The sequence below is a fragment of the Somniosus microcephalus genome, chromosome 2 (genome assembly GCF_052327205.1).
Source record: "Somniosus microcephalus isolate GS21.2 chromosome 2, FLI_Smic_1.0, whole genome shotgun sequence".
NCBI lineage: Eukaryota > Metazoa > Chordata > Chondrichthyes > Squaliformes > Somniosidae > Somniosus > Somniosus microcephalus.
Window position 1 is genome coordinate 340,563,291 of NC_140988.1, and position 22,048 is coordinate 340,585,338.

The window sequence follows — 22,048 nt, forward strand, 5'->3', positions numbered from 1 at the left end:
AGAAGCTCAACACCATCTAGGGCAAAGCAGATTGATTGATTCGTGCCCCTGCCACAAGGCCAGGGTTTTCTGCTGTACGCTCACTAGCCTCTGATTGTCCTGTCCATTAACAGCGCCCTAGAGTATATCTTTAACTGGTGGTATTGAATTAATTTAAATTAATTAAAGGGATAAGTCATGCCAGGAGAGCCCAGCCCCATGTTATGCTCCTCTTGCTCGATGTGGGAATTCAGGGACGCTGCCAGTGTCCCTGACGACCACGTGTGCCAGAAATGCATCCAGCTGCAGCTACTAACGGGCTGTATTGAGGCGCTGGAGTTGCGGATGGATGGGTTGTGGATGCTGAGAGGGTCGTGGATTACACGTTTGATGAGTTGGTCACGCCGCAGGGTAGGGCTGCACAGGCAGAAGGGAAATGGGTGACCACCAGGCGGAGCAATAGAAGCAGGCAGGTAGTGCAGGGGACCCCTGTGGCCATCCCCCTTTCAAACAGGTATACCAATTTGGATACTGTTGAGGGGGATGACTCACCAGGGGAAGGCAGCAGCAGCCAACTTCCTGGCACCAGGGGTGCTTCTGCTGCTCAGGAAGGGAGGAAAAAGAGTGGGAGAGCAATAGTGGTAGGGGATTCTATCGTAAGGGGAACAGATAGGCGTTTCTGTGGCCAGGATGGTTTGTTGCCTCCCTGGTGCCAGGGTCAAGGATGTCACTGAACGGCTGCAGGGCATTCTGAAGGGGGAGGGTGAACAGGCAGAGGTCGTGGTTCACATTGGGACCAACGACATAGGTAGGAAGAGGGATGAGGTCCTGCAGCAAGAATTTAGGGAGCTAGGTAGCAGATTAAAGAGTAGGACCTCAAAGGTTGTAATCTCTGGATTACTCCCGGTGCCACGTGCTAGTGAGTATAGGAATAGGAGGATAGAGCAGCTGAATGTGTGGCTAAAGAGTTGGTGCAGGAGGGAGGGCTTTAGTTTCCTGGATCACTGGGCCTGCTTCTCGGGAAGGTGGGACTTGTACAAGTTGGACGGGTTGCACCTGAACCAGAGCAGGACAAATATCCTTGCGGGGAGGTTTGCTAGCACTGTTCGGGGGGGTTTAAGCTAAAATGGCAGGGGGTTGAGAACCTGAGCAGGGAGACAGAGGAAAGGAAAACGGGGATAAAAGCAAAAGATAGGAAGGAGAAAAACAAAAGTGGCAGTCAGAGAAATCAACGGTTTAAATCAAACGTGGCCACAGTAAATAATAATTCGAATAGGTCTAAGTGCGTTAAAAAAACAAGCCTGAAGGCTTTGTGTCTTAATGCGAGGAGCATTTGTAATAAGGTGGATGAATTGGCTGCGCAAATAGAGGTAAACAAATATGATTTGGTTGGGATTACGGAAACGTGGCTCAAGGATGGCCAAGACTGGGAACTCAACATCCAGGGGTATTCGATATTCAGGAAAGATAGGCAAAAAGGAAAGGGAGGTGGGGTAGCATTACTGGTTAAAGAAGGGATTAACACAATTGTAATGAAGGATATTAGCTCTGATGATGTGGAATCTGTATGGGTAGAATTGAGAAATACTAAGGGGGAAAAAAACATTAGTGGGAGTGGTATATAGACCTCCAAACAGTAAGGCAGAGGTTGGGGATGGCATTAAAAGGGAAATTAAAGAAGCGTGCCATAAGGGCACAGCAGTCATCATGGGTGACTTTAACTACATATAGATTGGGCCAACCAAATTAGTAACAATACTGTGGAGGAGGAATTCCTGGAGTGTTTACGGGATGGTTTCCTGGACTAATATGTCGAGGAACCAACCAGAGATCAGGCCATCTTAGACTGGGTATTATGTAACGAGAAAGGATTAATTAGCAATCTTGTTGTACGAGGCCCCTTGGGTCGGAGCGATCATAATATGATCGAATTCTTCATTAAGATGGAGAATGAAGTAGTTGACTCAGAGACAAGGGTCCTTAATTTAAATAAAGGAAACTACGATGGTCTGAGGAGCGAGTTGGGTAGGATTGATTGGGGAATGGCACTCAAAGGGTTGACGGTGGATAGGCAATGGCAAACATTCAAAGACCGACTGGATGAGCTACAGAATTTGTTCATCCCAGTTTGGCATAAAAATAAAACAAAAAAGGTGACTCAACCATGGCTAACGAGGGAAATTAGGGATAGCATAAGATCCAAGGAGAGGACATATAAATGGGCTGGAAAAAGCAATAATCCTGAGGATTGGGAGCAGTTTAGGAGTCAACAAAGGAGGACAAAGGGATTAATTAAGAAAGGGAAAATAGAATATGAGAGTAAGCTTTCAGGGAACATAAAAACTGACTAAAAGCTTTTATAGATATGTGAAGAGAAAAAGATTGGTGAAGTCAAGCGTAGGTCCCTTACAGTCAGAATCAGGGGAATTTATAATGGGAAACAAGGAAATAGCAGACCAACTAAATACATACTTTGGTTCTGTCTTTACAAAGGAGAACACAAATAACCTCCCAGAGATGCCGGGGAACATAGGGTCTGATGAAAGGGAGGAACTGAAAGAAATCAGTATTTGTAGGGAAATGGTGTTAGGAAAATTGATGGGACTGAAGGCCGATAAATCCTTAGGGCCTGATGGTCTACATCCCAGGGTACTTAAGGAGGTGGCCCTAGAGATAGTAGATGCATTGCTGGTCATCTTCCAGAACTCGATAGACTCTGGAATGGTACCCATGGATTGGAGGGTAGCTAATGTTACCCCACTATTCAAAAAAGGTGGTAGAGAAAAAGCGGGGAATTATAGACCGGTAAGCCTGACATCGGTAGTGGGGAAAATGCTAGAGTCTATTATAAAAGATGTAATAGCAGAGCACTTGGAAAGCAGTGACAGGATCGGACAAAGTCAACATGGATTTACAAAAGGTAAATCATGCTTGACTAATCTACTGGAATACTGGTAAAATAGATAAAGGAGAACCAGTGGATGTGGTGTATTTGGACTTTCAGAAGGCTTTCGATAAGGTCCCACATAAGCGATTAGCGTGCAAAATTAAGGCACATGGGATTGGGGCAAGGTATTGACTTGGATAGAGAACTGGTTGGCGGACAGAAAGCAAAGAGCTGGAATAAACGGGTCGTTTTCCGAGTGGCAGGCAGTGACGAGTGGGGTACTGCAAGGATCGGTCCTAGGACCCCCAGCTGTTCACAATATATATTAATGATCTGGACGAGGGAATTGGATGTAATATCTCCAAATTTGCAGACGACACAAAGCTGGGTGGGAGGGTAAGCTGTGAGGAGGATGTCGTGAAACTCCAGTACGATTTGGACAGGTTGGGTGATTGGGCAGAAACATGGCAAATGCACTATAATGTGGATAAATGTGAGGTTATCCACTTTGGTGGCAAAAACAGGAAGGCAGATTATTATTTGAATGGCAATAGATTGGGAGAAGGGGAAGTGCAAAGAGACCTGGGTGTTATTGTGCACCAGTCGCTGAAGGTAAGCATGCAGGTGCAGCAGGCGGTTAAGAAGGCAAATGGTATGTTGGCCTTCGTAGCAAGAGGGTTCGAGTACAGGAACAAGGATGTCTTGCTACAGTTGTACAGGGCCTTGGTGAGACCGCACCTTGAGTATTGTGTGCAGTTTTGTTCACCTTACCTGAGGAAGGACGTTCTTGCCATGGAGGGAGTGCAGCGAAGATTCACCAGGCTGATACCTGGGATGGCAGGAATGACGTATGAGGAGAGATTGTGTCGATTGGGCTTATACTCACTGGAGTTTAGAAGATTGAGAGGGGATTTCATCGAAACCTATAAAATTCTGTCAGGTCTGGACAGACTAGATGCAGGAAGGATGTTTCTGATGGCCGGGGAGTCCAGAACCAGGGGTCATAGTCTAAGGATAAGGGGTAAGCCATTTAGGACTGAAATGAGGAGGAATTTCTTCACCCAGAGAGTGGTGAACCTGTGGAATTATCTGCCACAGAGGGCGGTGGAGGCCAGCTCATTAAATATATTCAAGAAAGAGTTGGATATATTTCTTGAGGCTAAAGGGATCAAGGGAAATGAGGAGAAGGCAAGGACAGGGTACTGAATTTGGATGATCAGCCATGATCTTATTGAATGGCGGAGCAGGCTCGAGGGGCCGAATGGCCTACTCCTGCTTCTATCTTCTATGTTTACTATGTTTATGCTGAGGGTAAGTGCAAATCCCTGGCCACATCACCCATATCAGTTTTGCAGTAGTGATAGAGTAGTTTGCTGCTTTGACCACTCAAGCCTCTCAGCTGAAGGAAAGAATTTTAGTGCAAATATTACAGGTATAAAAAGTGCTGTAAGAATTTTTGCCATGTTTTTTGTTCTTAATTATCAGGAGATTTAATTAGCTTCTATGGGAAGATGTTGTTTGAGTTTTTATTCGACATTGCTGAGCTGCATTGAGACCTGGTTTGGTGTTTTGTGTTTTCCCTAAATGTACCTTTACTGTTAAGCCAGGCAAACGGCAGCTAGTTTAAAAAAAACTAATGCTGTCCATTCTTGACCATGCAGGATCTGAAGAACTCGAGTGCCCAAAGTTCCCAAACCACAGCCTTTTTACTGTTTAAATGAATAAAGCTCAAAGTGATTTTATAGTTTTGAATTTTTTATTATTTTCATGAGACTAATCAAGGTATACTGTCTTCTTCAGAAATCCATGAACCTGGCTTTTTACAAAAATAGTCTGCCTTTTGCACCTGTGTAACTTTATTGCCTTTTCTCCACAACCAAACCCATGGTTCCCGTCTCTGCACCTGCTCTGTTACATCTCCAGCTTTTGCCAGTTCTGATGAAGGGTCCCAGACCTGAAACGTTAACTCTGTTTCTCTCTCCACGGATGCTGCCTGGCTTGCTGAGTCTTTCCAGTGTTTCTGTTGTTATTCCATGGTTCCTTAGCTCTACTGGGAAGCCATGTTAATGGGCTTTAGACCTCTGCAGAACAAGGTTTTGCCATTTAATACAGTTCAGAATATTATTTGGAAGAGTTGAACACAAATCAGTTAGAAGATTATATCAGAAAAATTGTATGAATTTTACAACTGGCAGTCATCATACTGTATTAGTCTATATTAATATACACATTAATACAGTAATTACTTTGGGATATATTTTCAGGAGTACTTTCTTATAAATACATTTAAAATATATATATTGTTATCTCCAGTGAGCCTCGACTCAGTGTCAGCCCTGGCTCAGTGATTGCACTTTTGTATGAGTCAGAAGGTCGTGGGTTCAAGAGACTTGAGCACAAAATCTAGGTTGACACCGCAGTGCAGTACTGAGGGAATGCTGCATTGTCGGAGGTGCTGTTTTGCATAAGGCATTAAACCCAGGCCCAGTTAGGTGGATGTAAAAGATCTCTTCGAAGAAGAGCAAGGGAGTACTCCTGGTGCCCTGGCCAATATTTACCCATCAACCAACATCACTAGAAACAGATGATCTGGTCATTGCTGTTTGTGGGACCTTGCTATGCACAAATTGACTACCGCACTACCCTACTTTACAACAGTAACGACACATCAAAAGTCCTTCGTTGGTTGTAAAGCACTTTGGGACATCCCAAGGTCATGAAAGGTGCTATACAAATGCAAGTCCTTTCCTTTCCATTCATTGGAGGGGTCCTAATTATTGATATCTAAAAAAGCAACAGAGACCCTTTAATGTTAATGTGTGAAATGCTTTAGAATAAATATACAAACAATGGTATTGACAAAGGTTGGACTGGCAGGTTTAGGTACTCGGTCGGCAGTTCTTTAATTTGGACTAATATTGAACTTTAGTGAACTGCCTTGAATTAATTGGCACTTTCATAGAGTTTTTGCAGCTATTTAGTGATCGTTCTGAGACTCTAAATTTCTGTACTTGATGAACGGTGATCAGACGCTATACAGTTCCCTTCAGGAACAGGAAACCAGATGCAGTGCTTACACACCATCGAGCAGTTAACTCAGGAGTGATACTGGGGGAGACCTGTTTACCATCTTAACTCGGGTTATGGTGCATGGCATAGAGGGAAGGACATTTAAAGAATAGGAGGAAATTGATTAGTGAAATTCAAATATGCAGAGTTCCCTGAAACTGTTTGCATGATTTCATGAAATATTTCCAGAAATGTCCTCCTGTATAAGTGTTTGATTTTCTTTCTTTTCAGGGTTACTGCCGAGTGATTGTGAACCGTTTGTAAAGGATCTTTGTCTCTGCATGTTGTCACGGATTTCTCTCATTCGTTGGGATCAAGGTATCTAAATAAAAAGGACAAATCATCTATTAACAACCTTTATCAGTAGAGGGCAGCAGTTCAACATCCGCTTATTTGGAAGTCTGAAATAATGGCAATTCAGTAAATCCTCGTTAAAACTGTGTTGGTTATAACACAGTATTTTAAGGACTTGTTTTTAACCCAAGCTACAGACTTTATGTGAAACCATAGCCTGATAGGTTTCACACACTAGTTAGTTGGAGCAGGAAAACCTACCATTTTGTCTTCTTTTAACACTAGGAATAATAATTCAGAGCACTGCAATATAACTGGGGTTTACTGTGGAAAAATAAGCCTTTTTAGAATCCTCGTCTCCTTTTTAGTATTTCTTTTTTATTTGTTTTTACACTTAAATAGATCCTGACTGGAGGGAAATTTGAAGCATTTATTGCTGTGTTGATTTACTTAAACTTTTCCTGTAGTTAAATTGTCAATGTCTGTTGTTTCTAATAATAGCTTGAATAAAATTATGGTGCACAGTTCAACAGATTTTTCTTTTCAGCTTTTGTTCTCAATCATCATTCCCTCAGTCTGTCCCAAGGGCATTGACTCAAGTTAAGATATCGTTCCACAGGTGTCGAAAGCCCTCTGTATCACATCTAACCGGCCATTTTACATGTGTGAGCTAGTTAATAAATATTGGATGGCCTTTCGGCTGTTTGCCTTATCCTGTTGTCACTTGACACATGCAAGGTCATGGGCAGAGATCAGAACAAGAACCCTGATTGATTTCTTTTTCCTTTCCCTTATCTGGAAACACTGAGGCAAATTGTAGCATTTCCACTGCTGCTACAGCTGAGATTAGGTAACTTAACATACATCAGGAATCAAACATGGGACCTACATTCCTTATATTTATGGCTGAGTAGAACACAGCACGTTCACTACTGAACCATTGGGGAAGCTGAACTCATAGTCATTATACAGCACAGAAAGAGACTCTTCAGCCCATCGCGTCCGCGCCGGCCATCAAGCCCTGTCTATTCTAATCCTGTAGTGTCCGTGTGTAGATAAAGACACTGAAGACAGGAGTTGGTTCATAGGTATTTACTAAGCAAGTCTGGGGGGGGGGGTTCTAAAGGATATACACAATACACAGGCTTATATAGCCCAAGTGGCAATTACCGGCATTACGCACACCTGGGGCTCTTAAAGGCACATACACCACAATTGCTTTTAAAGGCACATACACCACAATTCCTCCCCTTCTAGCTAACTAGTACATCATATTTTAAGTAATTATTAATTACATGTTATATGCAAAATCATATACATTGCTGTATTAATTAATTATAAGTTAGTCTCTCAGGAGGCTTCCTGACTCGGTCCGGATAACGCCTCGGGGGTGTAGTAGTTTCTGGTGGTGTAGTAGGTTCTTCTGGTAAGGCTGATTCGGCTTGAAGGCCAGTGTCGGGTTCATCGGGTTCCAGTATCACCGGATCGGAGGTAGATATGGGTATCTCTACTTCATCGTTAGATGTATAGCGTGGTGGTGTAGGTTGTCCCTTTTCGGATGACTTGATGATTTGGTCAGCATGGCACCTTATTATGCTTTCTCCGATGTCCACGGTATACATCAGTGGTCCTAGTCGTGTGCAGATAGTTCCAGGCTGCCATTTCTCGGTACGGTAGTCCCGGGCCAAAACCGGTTGGCCTATCTGGAAGGCCCTAGTTGGCCTTTCATTCATGCCCTGAAACTGCCGGTTCTCCACGTCCCTTCGGATGTTGGGCTTGACCAAATCCAGCCGGCATCTTAGGTTTCTATTGTAGAACATCATGGCGGGAGTTTGGTTAGTAGCCATATGCGTTGCATTCCTATATGCAAATAAGAAGTTATCCACCTTGTGCTGAAGTTTTATGCTTTCATTACCCATGGCCTTTATGGCCTTCTTAAAGGTCTGGACAAACCTTTCAGCCAATCCATTGGTGGCGGGATGGTATGGGGCGGACGTGTAGTGCTTTACCCCATTGTTCTTTAAGAACTTTCTGAATTCTTCGGACACAAATTGCGGTCCATTATCGGAACATATCTGTTCCGGCAGCCCATTCCTGGCAAATATGGTCCTTAATACTGTGATGGTTTTTTCCGTGGTGGTGGAGGACATTTTTATTACCTCCGGCCACTTGGAGTGTGCATCAACTGCGATTAAGAACATTGAGTCCATAAATGGACCAGCAAAGTCGATGTGCACCCTTTGCCAGGGAGATGAGGGCCACTCCCATGGACGTAGAGGGGCCTGTGGCGGAGCATTTTGGACCTTCTGGCATCCTAGGCAGCGCTTGGTCATGTCTTCGATGTCTCCATCGATACCTGGCCACCATACAAACGCCCTAGCTAGGTTCTTCATTTTCACTCCACCCAGATGCCCCTCGTGACGCTCCTTTAGCACTTTATCCTGGAGTTTGGGTGGAATCACCACTCTGGATCCACACATCAAGGTTCCTCGGCACACTGACAGCTGTTCTCTTCTTTGCGAGAATGCTGGCAACAGTGGTTCGCCATGTGCTGGCCATCCCTTCATTGTTAAATCGTAGACCCGTGAGAGAGTAGGGTCATTTCTGGTCTCCCTTTCAATGGCAGAATTTGTCACCGGTAGACATTCCACTATGGTAGAGTGGAATATCTCTACTGGGTCTACTGTAGGTGCCTCTTCTATCGTTGGCAACGGCAGGCGCGATAAACCGTCAGCATTCCCATGCTGTTTTGACCCTTTGTATTCAATGTTGTATTGGTGTGCCCCTAGATAAAGGGACCACCTCTGTAGTCTTTGTGCCGTCATAATGGGGACACCTTTCTTAGGGTTGAATATGGAGATGAGGGGTTGATGGTCAGTCAGCAAGGTAAATTTTTGTCCGTGTAGGTAATGGTTGAATTTCTTCACTCCCCATACCAGGCTGAGTGCTTCCCTGTCTATCTGGGAATAGTTACGCTCAGCTGAGTTCAATGAGCGTGACGCAAAAGCTATCGGCCGTTCCGAGCCATCAGGGAATCTATGGGACAATACCGCTCCTATGCCGTAAGGGGATGCATCGCACGCCAGTCTGATTGGTAGTGATGGGTTGTAATGAGCCAAAACTTTCTCGGATGTGATTAAGTCTTTGCATTTATGGAAGGCACGTTTACAGTCTTCGTTCCATTTCCAAATCACTCCTGTGTGTAGAAGATCATTAAGAGGGTGTAGAATAGTTGATAAGTTCGGTAAAAATTTATGATAGTAATTTATTAATCCCAGGAATGACCTCAATTGTGAAACATTTTCAGGCGCTGGGGCTTTTATAACTGCTTCAATTTTTTCAGGTGACTTATGCAACCCTTCATTATTAATTATGTGGCCACAATATGATATCTGATTTTGGAAAAATTCGCACTTGGGGCGATTTGCTCGTAGGCCCCGTTCTTTCAGCCTAGTGAGCACCTGTTCCAAATTGGCAAGGTGCTCGTTGTCGTTTTCTCCTGTTATAAGGATGTCGTCTAGGTAACACTGAGTCCCCGGAATCCCTTGCAGGACTTGTTCCATAGCTCTTTGCCAGATAGCTGGAGCTGATGCTACTCCAAAAACCAGTCGATTGTACTGGTACAGGCCTTTGTGTGTGTTTATTGTGAGATATTTTTTAGAGGTCTCCTCAACCTCCATCTGTAGATATGCCTGTGCCAAGTCAATTTTTGTGAAACGTTTTCCTCCGGATAGTGAGGCGAAAATATCTTCTATCCTCGGAAGAGGATACTGTACCGTGTGAAGGACCGGGTTTACAGTCACCTTAAAGTCCCCACAGATGCGAATTTTTCTCTGTTCCTCAGAGTTATTTTTCAATGCTTTTTTCATGACTGGAACGATGGGTGTTGCCCATTCGCTCCAATCTATTTTGGATAATACGCCTGCCTTTTCCAAATTCTCCAGCTCTGCCTCAACTGCCAGACGTATTGCGTATGGCACCGGTCTTGCCTTAAAATTTTTTGGAATTGCTGCATCTTCCACTTTTATTGAGGCGGTGATGCCTTTCAAGGTTCCTAGTTTCTCTTGAAACACTTCTTTGGCGTTGGCCAAGATGTCTTTTAATCGTTCAGGTATGATGTCATCAGTGTTTTTTTCCTTACTGGTCACCGTCAGTGCCTGAATGGAGTGCCAGCCTAAACGTATCTTCCTTATCCATTCACGTCCCAACAACGGTGGACCACCATCTTGTAGAATGTATAAATACAACTTTTGTATTTCTTTGCCGTTGTATACCACAGGCACCTTTATTTTTCCTTTGGGGTATGCTTTCTGCCCCGTATATGTTTTTAAGATAATGGATGTGTCTTTTAGAGGTATATGCGAAAATAGCCTCTCGTAATCTCGTCGATTTATTACGGTTAGAGCTGATCCTGTATCTAGCTCCATTTTAACTGGGGACCCTGCTATTATGAGGGTAACCCAAATGGTCTGGTAATCTTCATTGGCAATTACATTATGTAATTTGAGAGAGCTTAGTCTCTTGTTCCCGGAGTCGCTATCGCTCTTCTGGTCTTTGGAGCTACTGTCCGTCATCGTTTGTACCTTTCTGTGCTTTTCCTTATTGATTCTTTTCCCGTTAGTGGATTTTTTATTTTCAGATCGGCATACACGTGGAATATGTCCCATCTTTCCGCATCGCCTGCATGCTTTTTCTTTGAACCAGCAATCCCTCTGGTCATGGTTGGATCTGCCGCAGCGATAACATCTCTCGAAACCCCGTGTCATTTTATGGGTGCCGAAGTCCTGTGGCCTTTGCTGTATCTTTGCCGCTCCTATTGCACTGAAAGCCTTGTCCAGTGTTAAATCTTTTCCAGAAGATACCTTTTTTTGTGTTTCTACACTTAGGGGATCGCAGATGAATTTGTCTTGCAGAGAATGTGCCAGTCCTGCCTCGAATTGGCAGTGTAGGGTGTCAACAATCTCCTCAAAATTCTTGTCCATCGGTTCGGCTGGAGTGATTAAGTTGCGTAACAGCTTGTATGTTTCTGCGCCCATTAGATCCAGAAGCACTGAAGCTTTTTTTTCATCTTCTATTCCACTTGCGGTGCAAAACACCTCCACTCTTTCTACATATGTGGTCCAATCCTCTATCTTGTTATCAAAAACATCAATATTGCCAAAGTTAGGCTCTGTTTCGTTATCAAAAGCATCAATATTGCCAGACTTAGGCATTTCAAAAAAAAAATGGCGCTTCCCGCGCTTTTTTTTTCTCTCTCTGTAGCAACGATATGGCGCTTCCTGCGCTTTCCCGCCGCTGCTACCGATAACAACGCTGTTTTACTGTGGTTTCCGTTTATTCACTGTTGGAGACTCGTTCCCGACGGAGGTCTAAACGCTGACCTGCTTGCCGCGCCGGCCGTCTCCCGAGTGCACCCTCCCAGTCCGTTATTGCTTGCCTCCGATTTCGCTGCCTGTCTCGGCTGTAGAGCCCGCCGCTGGAGCCCCAGCCTGATGCCCAGGAAGGATTAGCGCAGTACCTGCCACCAGCTTGGCCAGCTGGTGAAACCACAGTTTCTATTACTTCCTTGAGTCTTCTGGACGCTGGAGGAATCGATGTCCTTGAGGTGCTGCCGAATTGCAGGTAAGTCCGTTTCCACTTCGTCGCCACTGTAGTGTCCGTGTGTAGATAAAGACACTGAAGACAGGAGTTGGTTCATAGGTATTTACTAAGCAAGTCTGGGGGGGGGTTCTAAAGGATATACACAATACACAGGCTTATATAGCCCAAGTGGCAATTACCGGCATTACGCACACCTGGGGCTCTTAAAGGCACATACACCACAATTGCTTTTAAAGGCATATACACCACAAATCCCATTTTCCATGCTTGGTCCGTAGCCTTGTATGCTATGGCGTTTTCAAGTGCTCATCTAAATGCTTCTTGAATGTTGTGAGGGTACCTGCCTCTACTACCCTTTCAGGCAGTGAGTTCCAGATTCCAACCACCCTCTGGGTGAAAAAGTTTTTCCTCAAATCCTCTTTAAACCTCCTGCAACTTACCGTGAAACTATGCCCCCTGGTTATTGACCCCTCTACCAAGGGGAAAAGTTCCTTTCTATCTACCCTATCTATGCCCCTCATAATTTTGTACACCTCAATCAGGTTCCCCCTCAGCCTTCTCTGCTCCAAGGAAAACAACCCCAGCCTGTCCAGTCTCTCTTCATAGCTGAAGCGCTCCAGCCCAGGTAACATCCTGGTGAATATCCTCTGCACCCTCTCCAATGCAATCACATCCTTCCTATAGTGTGGTGACCAGAACTGCATACAGTATTTCAGCTGTGGCCTAACTAGCGTTTTGTACAGCTCCATCATAACCTCCCTGCTCTTACATTCTGTGCCTCGGCTAATGAAGGCAAGTATCCCATATGTCTTTTTAACCACCTTATCTACCTGTCCTGCTGCCTTCAGGGATCTATGTACATGCACACCAAGGTCCCTCTGATCCTCTGTCCTTCCTAGGGTCCTACCATTCATTGTGTATTCCCTTGCCTTGTTAGTCCTCCCAAAATGCATCACCTCACACTTTGCAGGGTTAAATTCCATTTGCCACTGTTCTGCCCATCTAACCAACCCATCTATATCGTCCTGTAGCCTGAGGTTTCCCTCCTCGCTATTTACCACTCCACTAATTTTCGCGTCATTTGCGAACTTACTGATCATACCTCCTTCATTCATATCTAAATCATTAATGTACACTACAAACAGCAAAGGACCCAGCACCGACCCCTGCGGTACACCACTGGACACAGGCTTCCAGTCACAAAAACAACCTTCAACCATCACCCTCTGCCTCCTGCCACTAAGCCAATTTTGGATCCAATGTGCCAAATTGCCATGGATCCCATGGGCTCTTACCTTCTTGACCAGTCTCCCATATGGGACTTTGTCAAAAGCCTTATTGAGGTCCATGTAGACTACATCAACTGCACTACCCTCATCCACACACCTAGTCACCCCCTCAAAATTCAATCAAATTGGTTAGACATGATCTCCCCCTGACAAAGCCATGCTGACTATCCTTGATTATTCCTTGCTTCTCGAAATGGAGACTAATTCTGTCCCTCAGAATTTTTTTCCGATAATTTCCCTACCACTGATGTTAGGCTCACTGGCCTGTAATTCCCTGGTTTATCCCTACTACCCTTCTTGAATAATGGTACTACGTTAGCTGTCCTCCAGTCATCTGGCACCTCCCCTGTGGCCAGAGAGGTTCTGAAAATTTGTGTCAGAGCCCCTGCAATCTCCTCCCTTGCCTCGCACAGAAGCCTGGGATACATCTCGTCTGGGCCTGGGGATTTATCCACTTTTAAGCCTGCTAAAACCGCTGGTGCCTCCTCCCTCTCAACACTAATTTGTTCAAGTATATCACAATCCCCCTGCCTGATTTCTATGCCTACATCGTCCTTCTCCATAGTGAACACAGATGCGAAATATTCATTTAAAACCTCACCTACATCTTCTGGCTCTACACACAGATTGCCACTTTGGTCCCTAATGGCCCTACTCTTTCCCTGGTTATCCTCTTGCCCTTAATATACTTATAAAATGATATACCTATCAATTCATCCAATAAAAAGCGACGAGTTAGGAACGTAACTAAAGGTTTTTATTGACTAAATAACAGAGCCCACCCTCGTGGGTGATCGGGTCCAACAAGGAGGAATACCAGCCAGTCGACTACCTTTATACCTGGGCAGGTAGGTGGAGCCATGGGCGGAGTCGGAGGTGGTCAGCCCAGGTATAACAGCGCGACAAGAGGCGACCTCGTATAGTGATACAACAGTGAGAACAGTGAGAACAATACAACAGTGATAACTATAGTGTAACGATAGTGAACGATAAAAGTGGTTTACCACATTCACCCCTTGTTTAGATTTGAGTCCGGCGGGGTGAAGTGTACTACCAGTTCTGGTATGTCAGTCTGTCCGGAGGCCTCGTAAGCCTCTCCGATCGTCGCAGCGGCGGTGCTGCGTTTTCCGGTGTTAATGCTGGTGTCTGCGTGGTCGGCGAAGGCTCGTGGGGTTCCGGCATGCCGTCTACCTGGGCTGGAAGTGGTGGGGGGGGGTAAAGGTGGTGTCTCCGGAGTGCCCGAGGGTGCGAGGTCTCGTAAGGAGACAGTGTCCTCCCGCCCGTCTGGGTAAGCCACGTAGGCGTACTGGGGGTTGGCGTGCAGGAGGTTCACCCTCTCGACCAGGGGGTCCGTTTTATGGGCCCTCACGTGCTTTCGCAGCAAGACGGGCCCCGGAGAGGTCAGCCAGGTTGGTAGAGTGGTTCCCGTAGTCGACTTCCTGGGGAAAACAAACATTCGTTCATGGGGGGTGGCGTTAACGGCAGTGCAAAGTAGTGACCGGATGGAGTGCAGCGCTGTCGGGAGGACTTCCTGCCAGCGGGAGGTTGGGAGGCCCTTAGACTTTAAGGCTAAGAGGACGGCCTTCCATACCGTCGCGTTCTCTCTTTCCACCTGGCCGTTCCCTCGGGGGTTGTAGCTGGTGGTCCTACTTGCTGCAATACCTCTCGCTAGTAGGAACTGACGGAGTTCCTCGCTCATGAAGGAGGAGCCCCGGTCACTATGTATATAGTTCGGGAACCCGAACAAGGCGAAGAGGTCGTTCAGGCACTTGATGACCGTGGTACTGGTCACGTCTGGGCAGGGGAAGGCAAAAGGGAAACGGGAGTACTCATCAACGATGTTGAGGAAGTACACATTGCGGTCAGATGACGGTAGAGGCCCCTTAAAGTCGATGCTCAGGCGCTCGAAGGGGCGGGTGGCCTTGATCAGGCTTGCTCTGTCCGGCCTATAGAAGTGCGGTTTGCACTCGGCGCAGGTCTGGCAGTTCCTGGTCATGGTCCTGACCTCCTCGATGGAGTAGGTCAGGTTGCGGGCCTTAATGAAATGGTAAAGTCTGGTGACCCCGGGGTGGCAGAGGTCGTTGTGGAGGGTCTGAAGTCTATCAATATGCGCGCTGGCGCATGTAATTCGTGAAAGAGCATCAGGGGGTTCGTTCAGCTTACCTGGCCGGTACAAGATATCATAATCGTAGGTGGATAGCTCGATTCTCCACCTCAAGATCTTGTCATTCTTGATTTTGCCCCTCAGCTTGTTATTAAACATGAAAGCAACCGAACGTTGGTCGGTGAGGAGGGTAAATCGTTTGCCTGCCAGGTAATGCCTCCAGCGCCGTACCGCCTCCACAATTGCCTGGGCTTCCTTCTCGACCGACGAGTGTCGGATCTCGGGGCCCTGTAGGGTCCTTGAGAAGAAGGCCACCGGCCTCCCCTCCTGGTTAAGGGTAGCGGCTAGGGCGAAGTCGGATGCATCGCTCTCCACTTGGAAGGGGATGGACTCATCCACTGCGTGCATTGTGGCCTTGGCTATGTCTCCCTTGATGAGGGAGAAGGCCGCGCACGCTTCCTCCGTGAGGGGGAAGGATGTGGACTTCATGAGGGGTCTGGCTTTGTCCGCATAATTGGGCACCCATTGGGCATAGTAGGCGAAGAGCCCCAGGGTTCTCTTAAGTGCCTTAGGGCAGTGGGGGAGGGGTAGCTCCATGAGGGGGCGCATTCTTTCGGGGTCGGGGCCGATGAGTCCGTTCTCTACTACACAGCCAAGGATGGCAAGGCGCGAGGTGTTAAACACACATTTCTCCTTATTGTAGGTGAGGTTCAGCCGTTGAGCCGTACGGAGGAATTTCTCCAGATTCACGTCATGGTCCTGCCGGTCGCGGCCGCAGATGGTGACGTTATCTAGATAGGGGAATGTGGCCTGCAGTCCGTTCTGGTCAACCATCCGGTCCATCTCCCTTTGGAAGACCGAGACCCCGTTGGTGACACCGAAGGGGACCCTAAGGAAGTGGTATAGGCGCCCATTCGCCTCGAAGGCGGTGTACTGGCGGTCCTCGGGGTGGATAGGGAGTTGGTGGTAGGCCGACTTAAGGTCGATGGTCGAGAATACGCGGTATTGTGCAATCTGATTGACCATGTCAGATATGCGGGGAAGGGCGTATGCGTCCAGCTGGGTGTATCTGTTTATGGTCTGGCTGTAGTCGATGACCAGGCGATTTTTATCGCCGGTCTTAACGACCACGACCTGGGCACGCCAGGGGCTGTTGCTCCCCTCGATAATGCCCTCTTTCAGGAGGCGCCGCACCTCAGAGCTAATGAAGGCTCTGTCCCCAGCGCTGTACCGCCCGCTCTTGGTAGCGATGGGTTTGCAGTCGGGGGTGAGGTTAGCGAACAGGGAAGGTGGCGGCACCTTGAGGGTGGATAGGCTGCAGGTGTTACGCGGTGGGCGGTTTAACATTCGCTGGCTGTCGACTGTGAGTGGGGGGAGGGGTCCACCGTATGCTAGGGTTACACTTTGGAGGTGGGATTGGAAGTCCAGCCCTAGTAGGACGGCAGCGTAGAGCTGGGGGAGGACGAGGAGTTTAAAATTTTTATACTCCGTACCCTTAACCGACAAGGTCACAACACAGTAGCCGCTAATGTCCGTGGCGTGGGACCTCGATGCCATCGAGATTCGGTTGCGCGTTGGCAGGACAGGGAGGGAGTAGTGGCTCACCGTGTCTGGGTGGATGAAGCTCTCCGTGCTTCCGCTGTCGAACAGGCAGGTCGTGGCGTGGCTGTTTACTTTGATGTCCATCATCGATTTGGACAGGTGGTGTGGGCGGGCTTGATCCAGAGTGACGGAGGCTAGTGTGTAGGTAAGCGAGTCGTTGTCGTCTGCGGGCGAGGCGGTCGTCGGGTCCGGAGGCCCGGTGGCAGTCGGGCGTGGTGGGTAAAATGGCGTCTCCCACGAGGTAGGACAAAATGGCGGAGAAGATGGCTGCTCCCATAACTCACATGAGGCACTATTGGGGTCGGTTGCCTTGATCAAAGATGGCCACCCCCATGACTCACGTGTGGGGATGCTGGCCTCAGTTGCCTTGAAAGAAGATGGCCGCCCCCACAGTTCGCATGAGGCACTGCTGGCCTCTGAAGATCCGCTCCTGCAGGCCTTAGAGAAGTGGCCTTTCTTCCTGCAGGTTGAGCAGGTAGAGTTCCTGGCTGGGCAGCGCGACCTCGGGTGCTTCTCCTGGCCGCAAAAGAAGCAGCCGGCGGCCCGATCGCGGGTGCCCGATGTCGGAGCCGGTACCGGGGGTGGCGGTCCCGGTCGGGTCCGGGACGCCGACGCTGAGGTAGGTCACGGGGGCGGCGCTGCGAAGGGTATTGCGGTAGGGGTCGGGCCCGAGTCCCAGGGTCGCGAGCAGTACCTGGAAAATGCCTCCTGGTCCTGATGGGTCACCTCTAGGGAGAGAGCGAGGGCTTCAGCTTTGTCCAGGTCGAGGTCTTTAGCTTCAAGCAGTCTTTGCCGTGAGTGGTCGGACCGTAGGCCTTTCACAAAGGCATCGCGGATATTATCTTCCGTATTTTCAACAGCCGTCACCGCTTTAAAGTCACAGTTCCTGCCGAGTGCTCTTAGCGCCCGTAAAAATTCAGCTACAGACTCTCCTGGCTGTTGCGGGCGGGATCTTAGGAGGTGCCTGGTGTACATGTAATTTACCGGGCTCCGGTACTGCTGTTTCAGTAGGTTGATAGCGGCCTCGTATGTAGTCGTGTCCTGGATGAGTGCGTATACTCTCGGGCTCGCTTGGGCGTTCAGAACTCTTAGTTTGGATCTCTGAGGGACGCCGGATTCTTCCAGGTAGGATTCGAAGCAGCCCAGCCAGTGTTTGAAGTCGAGGGCTGAGTTTGCTGCCTGTGGGTTTAGATCCAGGTACGGTGGTTTGAGGGCTTGCAGCCAAGCCGGCTGGTGTGGCTGGTGTAGCCCGGTGTCTGAAAGCTGCTGTGGCTGTGCTTCTGGGAGGGCTTCTGGCTGGCCAGTAGTAGACATCTTTAACCGCGAGGGTGGGCTCTGTTATTTAGTCAATAAAAACCTTTAGTTACGTTCCTAACTCGTCGCTTTTTATTGGACGAATTGATAGGTATATCAATTTTATTGACTAAATAACAGAGCCCACCCTCGCGGGTGATCGGGTCCAACAAGGAGGAATACCAGCCAGTCAACTACCTTTATACCTGGGCAGGTAGGTGGAGCCATGGGCGGAGTCGGAGGTGGTCAGCCCAGGTATAACAGCGCGACAAGAGGCGACCTCGTATAGTGATACAACAGTGAGAACAGTGATAACAATACAACAGTGATAACTATAGTGTAACGATAGTGAACGATAAAAGTGGTTTACCACATAAAACACCTTGGAATTTTCCTTTATTTTGCCCACCAGTGTTTTGTCATGCCCCCTCTTCGCTCTCCTAATTTCTTTTTAAGTACCCCCTGCACTTTCTATACTCCTCTAGGGCATCCACTGTTTTTAGTCCTTTGTATCTGCCAAAAGCCTCCCTTTTTTTCCTAATCCATTCTTGTATATCTCTTGACATCCAGGGTTCCCTGGGCTTATTGGTCCCACCCTTGACCTTTACGGGAACATGTTGGCGTTGTACTCTCTCTATTTCCTTTCTGAAAGACTCCCACTGCTCTGATGTGGATTTTCCTTCAAGTAGCTGATCCCAGTCCACTTTGGCCAGATCCTGCCATATCATATTAAAATCGGCCTTCCCCCAATTTAGAACCTTTATTTCCGGTCCATCTTTGTCCTTTTCCATGTCTACCTTAAATCTCACCGAATTATGGTCACTGTCACCAAAATGCTCTCCGACAGACACTTCGACCACTTGCCTGGCTACATTCCCTAGAATTAGGTCCAGTACCGCCCCCTCTCTTGTAGGACCTTCTCCATGCTGGCTCAAAAAGCTCTCCTGGATGCACTTTAAGAATTCCGCACCCTCTAAGCCTTTCACACTCTGTCTTTCCCAGTTAATATTGGGGAAGTTGAAATCCCCTACTATTATTACCCTATTATTTCTACACTTCTGAGATTTGCCTACATATCTGTTCCTCTATCTCCCCCTGACTGTTCGGGGGCCTATAGTACACTCCCAGCAAAGTGCTTGCCCCCTTTTTGTTTTTAAGTTCTACCCATATGGCCTCATTAGAGGAACCTGCTAAGATATCATCCCTCCTTACAGCAGTAATTGACTCCTTGATTAATATTGTGACACCCCCTCCTCTTTTACACCCCCCTCTGTCTTGCCTGAAGATTCTATACCCTGGAATATTGAGCTGCCAGTCCTGCCCCTCCCTCAACCATGTCTCTGTGATAGCAACAATATCATACTCCCATGTGTTCATCAACACCTTCAATTCATCTGCCTTACTCGCAAGACTCCTTGCATTAAAATAAATGCCATCCAGCCTTGCCATACTCCCTTGTGCCGTTACATGTTTGCTCTGCCTTCCAGGCTGACTTGTTTTTTTCCTCTATATTTGGCTGTGCATCACCCCCTACTATAGCTCCACTCCATATCCCATCCCCTTGCCAAGTTAGTTTAAACCCCCCCCACAAACAGTACTAGCAAACCTCCCCACAGAAGAACAGAATAAAAAAATATGGAGGAACTATGTGAGTACAAGTTTTGCCCGTATTTTAAGAACATATATATTTCATCTTTTTCCAGTGAAATGTAATAAGTTAGGAAATTATATTTGTTTATGGTGCACATTTTCCAGTTGGTTATATATATTTTTCTTTATTTGGCAAGACACAATCACTATGGAGGAGGGAGGGGTGAGAACTGTGTGAGAGGGGATGGGAGCAGTATTAGCAGAAACCAAAGAGCAGATTGTTTGCACGACCTGTCTGTAATTTGGGCAGGGGAAGAGGAGTTCAAAACCTACAGGACTAATAGAAAATAAACTAACAAAATTGAGGAAGGGATGAAATCATTTTTAAAAGCCCACTAAAATAGCTCAAATATCTTTTGCTTGTAAGCTACTAAAACATAAAGTTGTTCTCAAATCTGCAGTGGCACTTATATTTCTTTGTATGCAACTCATGATATTTGAATCATATCCATAACATTCTCCAAATGACTTTCATTGGGGGGACAGGGGGTGGGGAGGGTGGAGTATAGCTTGTGAGCGTTTCTAGTTTTTGTGCTTATTCACCCTAATGAATTAAAACTTATTTTGTCACTCTTGCTATTTCCTTGTGATATTGTTTGATAAATTTACTTTTTGAATAGATTGCTTCCAAATCGCTGTAGTACTTTTACGACCCTCCTCAAAGCCCATCTCTGTGACCAAGCTTTTGGTCACCCCTCCTAATATCTCTTTCTTTGGACTGGCATCTGTTTTTGTCTGGTTGTGGTTCTGTGAAGCAACTTCGGACATTTTTTAACGTTAAAGACACTACATAAATGCAAATTGTTCTTGTTCTTGTTCTCCTTCAGAAAGTCTTTTCCCCACAAACTGATTCTGCCACTATCTCCAAATAATAGAACATGTTGCTTCAGTTCAGATCATTTAAAAAATATTTGAAGTAATACATATAATTATAACAGAACAGTTAAGAATTCATTAAATGAAAAGAAATTAAAGAAAGCACAAAGTTGATATTACATTTTAATTTTTTAATGTTTGCTTTAGTTTTCTGCAGTGCCTTGGGATCAGCGTTGAAGGATAAATGTTTTCCTGATCCTGAGAGGAAGGGAGATACAGTGAGAAGCAGGACAGCTGGGCTTTTCCTGGAGCTCTTTCACCCACTCTGTGTGATGCTGACCTGGTTGAACATAGAGCAAGCTCAAAATGAAGGTCAGCAAATAAATATTGGATTGATGAGTTCTTATCTCTTACAGGATCTTGTATATGAATTTAAATGAAATTTAGATGTTATAGCCTGAAATATATTTTCTGACTTGTATGTGTTACAAAACTTTAAGGCCTAGAAATTCGGTGGCGCAGTCTCGCCTGGGCGGCGGAGGTACCACCCGGAAATTCAGTTTCAGCGCCCCAAACGGAAGCGGGGCGCTGCTCGAGGCGCCCTGCATCCCTCTTGGGGCGCTGAAACTGAAAATCGCAGCGCAACGTGCCGCAGCGCCACACGCTGCGGCACGGCGCACTGCGGTACTGCAGGCCTTCCTCCCCTTCTTAAAGGGGAGGGGCCTGCTGCAGCGCGATCGGAGATCGTGAGCGCCGGCAAAAGAGCCCAGCACCGAGGAGAAGTGCCAGGCTCTTGGGAGACAGCTGGCACAACGCGGGGTGGGGGTGCTCAGGAGGCCGGGGACGGCGGTGCGAAGAGGTGCTGGCAGGCGGCCAGCAAAAAAAATGGCCCCTCCGCGCCTCTACCGCCGCAGGTAGGCCCCCCTGAACCGGTCGCAAATTGCAACCGGCGTTACAGCGGGGGATGCTACCAAATATCGTGATCGGGGCGGTAGCGGGGCACTGCGCACACCGATGACGTCATCGGTGGCGGCGCAGCGCTACAGGCTAACACCGCCATTAGTGCCCCTCTAAATTTCGCGGGAGGCGTGGCCAGTGGCGCTAAACCCACTAAGTGCCCTCTTTGGGCGCTAACTGGTGGCGCAGCCCACCAAATTTCTAGGCCTAAATCTCTACCTTTTCAGTCAGGAAATACTTTATTACAACTGTAATGGGGTAAATTTTGTCTTTAATGCCTGAGCAGTAACTGGCTCACCCAATGTGGAACCTGCCCGATTTTGATTGAAATCAATGGAATGAAAAATCAGGCAGAGAATCTGCTCTGCCAGATTACTTCCCAAGCGGGGAAGATGAAAATTTACCACTCTGACTATCTAGCGGAATGTACATCAAGAAAGTAGAAGTTGCAAGTTAACACAGTTATATCTAATATGTTTTTCCCTTGTGAGTAAGAAATGCCTGTTA

At 47.1% G+C, this 22,048-nt stretch overlaps 1 protein-coding gene across 10 annotated transcripts in view; it reads left to right on the forward strand.

Annotated features, from left to right (window-relative positions):
- Window positions 1–22,048, forward strand: part of ccdc142 (coiled-coil domain containing 142) — a 221,509-nt gene that overhangs the window by 78,114 nt on the left and 121,347 nt on the right. For 8 of the 10 annotated variants that reach the window (XM_085975438.1, XM_085975437.1, XM_085975439.1 and 5 more), the window contains 2 exons: window positions 6,167–6,253; window positions 20,792–20,956. In XM_085975438.1, coding sequence (XP_085831564.1) covers window positions 6,167–6,253; window positions 20,792–20,956 — 252 coding nt within the window. The remainder of the gene's footprint in view (window positions 1–6,166; window positions 6,254–20,791; window positions 20,957–22,048) is intronic. The other 2 variants (XM_085975440.1, XM_085975436.1) reach the window with 2 other exon arrangements.